The 3764-nt window shown below is 37.8% G+C and overlaps 1 protein-coding gene across 3 annotated transcripts in view; it reads right to left on the bottom strand.

The window, feature by feature from the left end:
* The window catches only part of DNAJC2 (DnaJ heat shock protein family (Hsp40) member C2), a 39439-nt gene that overhangs the window by 14366 nt on the left and 21309 nt on the right, over nt 1-3764 (bottom strand). For all 3 annotated transcript variants that reach the window (XM_003782610.2, XM_012812064.1, XM_023518748.1), the window contains 3 exons: nt 3479-3577; nt 1990-2131; nt 337-417 (listed from right to left, as the gene is read on the bottom strand). In XM_003782610.2, the coding sequence (XP_003782658.1) occupies nt 337-417; nt 1990-2131; nt 3479-3577 (322 nt within the window). The remainder of the gene's footprint in view (nt 1-336; nt 418-1989; nt 2132-3478; nt 3578-3764) is intronic.

Genomic DNA, 3764 nt, shown 5'->3' with positions numbered 1-3764 from the left:
TTGTTGTTTGGTGGGTCCAGGCTGGATTCGAACCCGCCACCTTAGGTGTATGTGGCTGGCATCTTAGCCGCTTGAGCCACAGGCGCCGAGCCAAATGTGTTTATTTTTAATGAACTCAAATGACTAGTTTTAATTTTCATTGCTATAGTGTACTTGATATCTAGAATTCTAGATTAATAGAAAACAAACTAAGAAACAATCATGAGAGCCTCAATATCACATAGAAGGTATGCAAGAGTGCTTCTGTTCAGGGAAGGTTCTGCAGTTTGCCTAGTTCAAGTACTTATTGAACCTTTTGAAAAATGGCAGCATCACAGAAACATTATATTCACTTACCAGAAAGAATAAAATGCATCTACATCTTCAAAGGATGAATTCATATCACCAAGTTTAGGAACATTCTTTTTATTTGACCATCTAAAATATCAAAAGAAAAATTCTACTCAAAAATTTTGTACCAAATTTCAACAGACAACCTAATATAGTTTTTACGAATCCCCTGCAATCTCCCATCCCTACCATCTCTTCAACCTAAAGAAGGTCAGCAGTGGGACATGAAACAACACAGGTGCAAGAAAAGTGAGGCCAAGGATGGACTGTGGGGGGGTCGGGGGGGGGGAATAGTGGGACTGTCCTTTCACTACATGTTACCTTTAGTTTGCCAGAGTAGCTGCCAGGTAGGATAGGAAAAGACCACCTGCCTCTTTCCCCAAACTCACTTACTCCTGCCCCTAAATAGGCAGCATAGAAGCAACCAATATACCTAGTCCTCTAAAAAATGTTAATATTCACAAAGGGAACCAATTTCCATTCCCTCATCACCACCACCTTCTCCCTTAGAGCCAGACTTCTAGGTTCAGCACTTCAGCCATCACCTCTGAAAAGGATCCTGAGCCTGCTATTGTCCAGTGTTTTCTACTGTGCAAAATCACTGTATTTGGATTAATCAAAGATCTCAAACCTGGCTGCAAAACAGCATCACCTGGAGGCAATAAAAATCCCTACAGACATTCAAACCAATGAGCCAGAATCTCTCCAGGTGGAACTCAAGCATCAGGAGTCATTCAAGCTCTCCAGGTGATTCCATTGTGCAGCCAAGTTGTGCTTTAAGGAAATCTGCCAATACAGATGGAGATGGGACCAAAAATGTAAAATAATATTTGTACAGACTATTTTAAAACCAACTTTAATGAAATAAATTATATATGCCTTAATCTTCTAAGTGCTGCATGCTATCTGACTGCACCACTGGAGCTACTAAATGCTTTAACCTTATATATAACCCTTGTCAAAGAAGCTTTTGATATCAGATACTCAAAAAAAGAAAATCTTTTCTCAATTGAAAATGAGTCAAATAGGGGCAGCGCCTGTAGCACAGTGGTTACTGCGCTGACCACATGCACCAAGGTGGGTTCAAACCTGACCCGGATCAGCTAAACATCAATGCAACTGCAACAAAAAAATAGCCGGGCGTTGTGGAGGGTGCCTGTAGTCCCAGCTACTTGGGAGGCTAAGGCAAGAGAATTGCTTAAGCCCAAGAGTTTGAGGTTGCTGTGAGCTGTGATGCCACAGCTCTCTACTAAAGGTGACAGAGTGAGACTCTGTCTCAAAAAAAAAAAAAGAAAGAAAATTAGTCAAATAGTGTACCCATTGATAAGGAGGAAACAAAAGAATGGGAAATTAGTCACCTAAGTATCACACTGAATAGTCAGATACTATTCTTTCCTCCAAAGGAAACTAAAAAAAAAAAAAAAATCTCATCTATTGGTAAGGAATTTCATTACAGAAAGGTAGAACTTCTATTTAAAAAGTGAAATAAATGGAACAGTAATTACGTTCACCAGAAAGGCTCAATACTGTAGAGGAGGAGGAGACTGTGGAGATAATGCTATAAACAAGATGATTCTTAGAGGAAAAGAGCAGAAACCTACATGACTACAAGAAGCAAGTCAAGAGCATTATGATCAAAAGCCATGTGCCTTCACTCACCTGGAATTCCTTTCAAACACTGGGGAAAAAACTTCGAAGAAATTATCCTTTGCTTCACTTTTAGAAGGAACTGAGTTATCAAAAGTAGGATCTACACTGTTAAATGCTCGTCTTTTCACTGGATCAGATAACATTTCATAAGCTGAGAAAAAAATTATAAGATCACATCACCATGACTTTTATTTATTTATTTATTTTAGTCAGAAAACAAATATTCTCTTCCTTTTAAAAAAAGGTAATTAATTTTCATATTTAAAAATCTAGGCCCAGACTTTGGGGCTAACACCTGTAATCCTAGCACTCTGGGAGGCTGAGGTGGGAGGATGACTTGGGCTCAGGAGTTCAAGACTAGCCTGAGCAAGAGCAAGAGCAAGACCTTGTCTCTACTAAAAATACAAAAACTACCGGGCATTGTGGAGGGTGCCTGTCATCCCAGCTACTTGGGAGGCTGAGGCAAGGGGATCACTTGAGCCTGAGAGTTTGAGGTTGCTGTAGGTAGACTGACACCTTAGAACTCTAGCCAGGGTGACAAGAGTTAGAGTCTGTCTTTTAAAGAAAAAAAAAAAAAGAAAAGAATAAAAAAGAATTGTGTGTGTTTGTGAGGTGGGGAAGATTTATGTTAGGTAACAACAGCTCTAGCACTACTGGATGTAATGGTACTTAACTCCTTCTTTAAGTACTAACTATTCAAAAGAGTTAAATAATCACCCCTCAATAGAAATGACTCTGAGGAAAAAGAAATAGCTAGAAAGTTAACTGCTACATCCCAAAGTTGTAAAAGGTCACAGGATCTTAGCCTTTTTGAGCACAGTGTAAGAGCACAGGCCAAGAGTAAGTCTGAAAGTTGTGTATACAATTTTTTAAAAATTAGCATCATACTTTTATGGTATGTGGTTATCTTGTTGAGGAAATATACTTTTTCAGTTGCCAACTATTGCTTTTTATTCGGCAAAAGAAATTAGCATCAAAGTGTAAAATCACATTTATGAAAAAACACTTAGAAATAATGGTTACCTACATTAATTTGCTTAATGAGGATATGGCTGAGTAAATAGCAACAAATAGTTGTGGGGTCTGTACCATGCTAGGATCAACTTCTTAAACTAGCAAAATAGCTGGAGAACAGTTTATTTGCACAAAACATCTGACACAGAAAAAGATCTCAGTATTCTCATCATTAGATATAATACACAAGAGTTAAATGTAGGATGAGCTTCTGGTAAGAATCACCTGGGGATCTAGTTCAATCGCAGATTCTAATTAGTAAGTTAGGGCAGGGCCTAAGATTCTGCATTTCTAACAAGCTGCTAGGTGTTGCTGATGCTACTGGTGAGGCTCTGGGGATATTATTAGAAATAACCTGATGTAGCAGAAATGTTCTAAAATGTCACAGGTTAGTTGAATGAACTACACTGTACATAGGAAACCCAGTCCCAGCAATTACTAAATCAACAATTGTTATGAGAAATTTCTGACTATATTTTCTTACCTTTAGTTATACAAGTGAAGTAGTCATTATCACCTTCTTTTATTGGTTCACCAGCTGCTTTCCGTTTGTCTGGGTGATGTTTTAAAACCATTGCTTTATCTACAAAATGAGGCCAATTTAGGTAATCTGTCACTTTAGGCATCACAAGTAAAGATGAACTAAATATAGACCACTTCTAGGATTATCATGCTAATTTTAGAATCTTTTCTCTCAAAGTAAAATATATGCTTATTAAATGCAGAAATTCTAGAGAAACTTGACATAATTATTTTAAGAATTAGTCAAA

This window comes from Otolemur garnettii, unplaced genomic scaffold (genome assembly GCF_000181295.1).
Source record: "Otolemur garnettii isolate 467f Iridium unplaced genomic scaffold, OtoGar3 scaffold00005, whole genome shotgun sequence".
Taxonomy (NCBI): domain Eukaryota; kingdom Metazoa; phylum Chordata; class Mammalia; order Primates; family Galagidae; genus Otolemur; species Otolemur garnettii.
The sequence above is the reverse complement of the archived record's forward strand: the minus strand, read 5'-3'. Positions and strand labels throughout refer to the sequence as shown.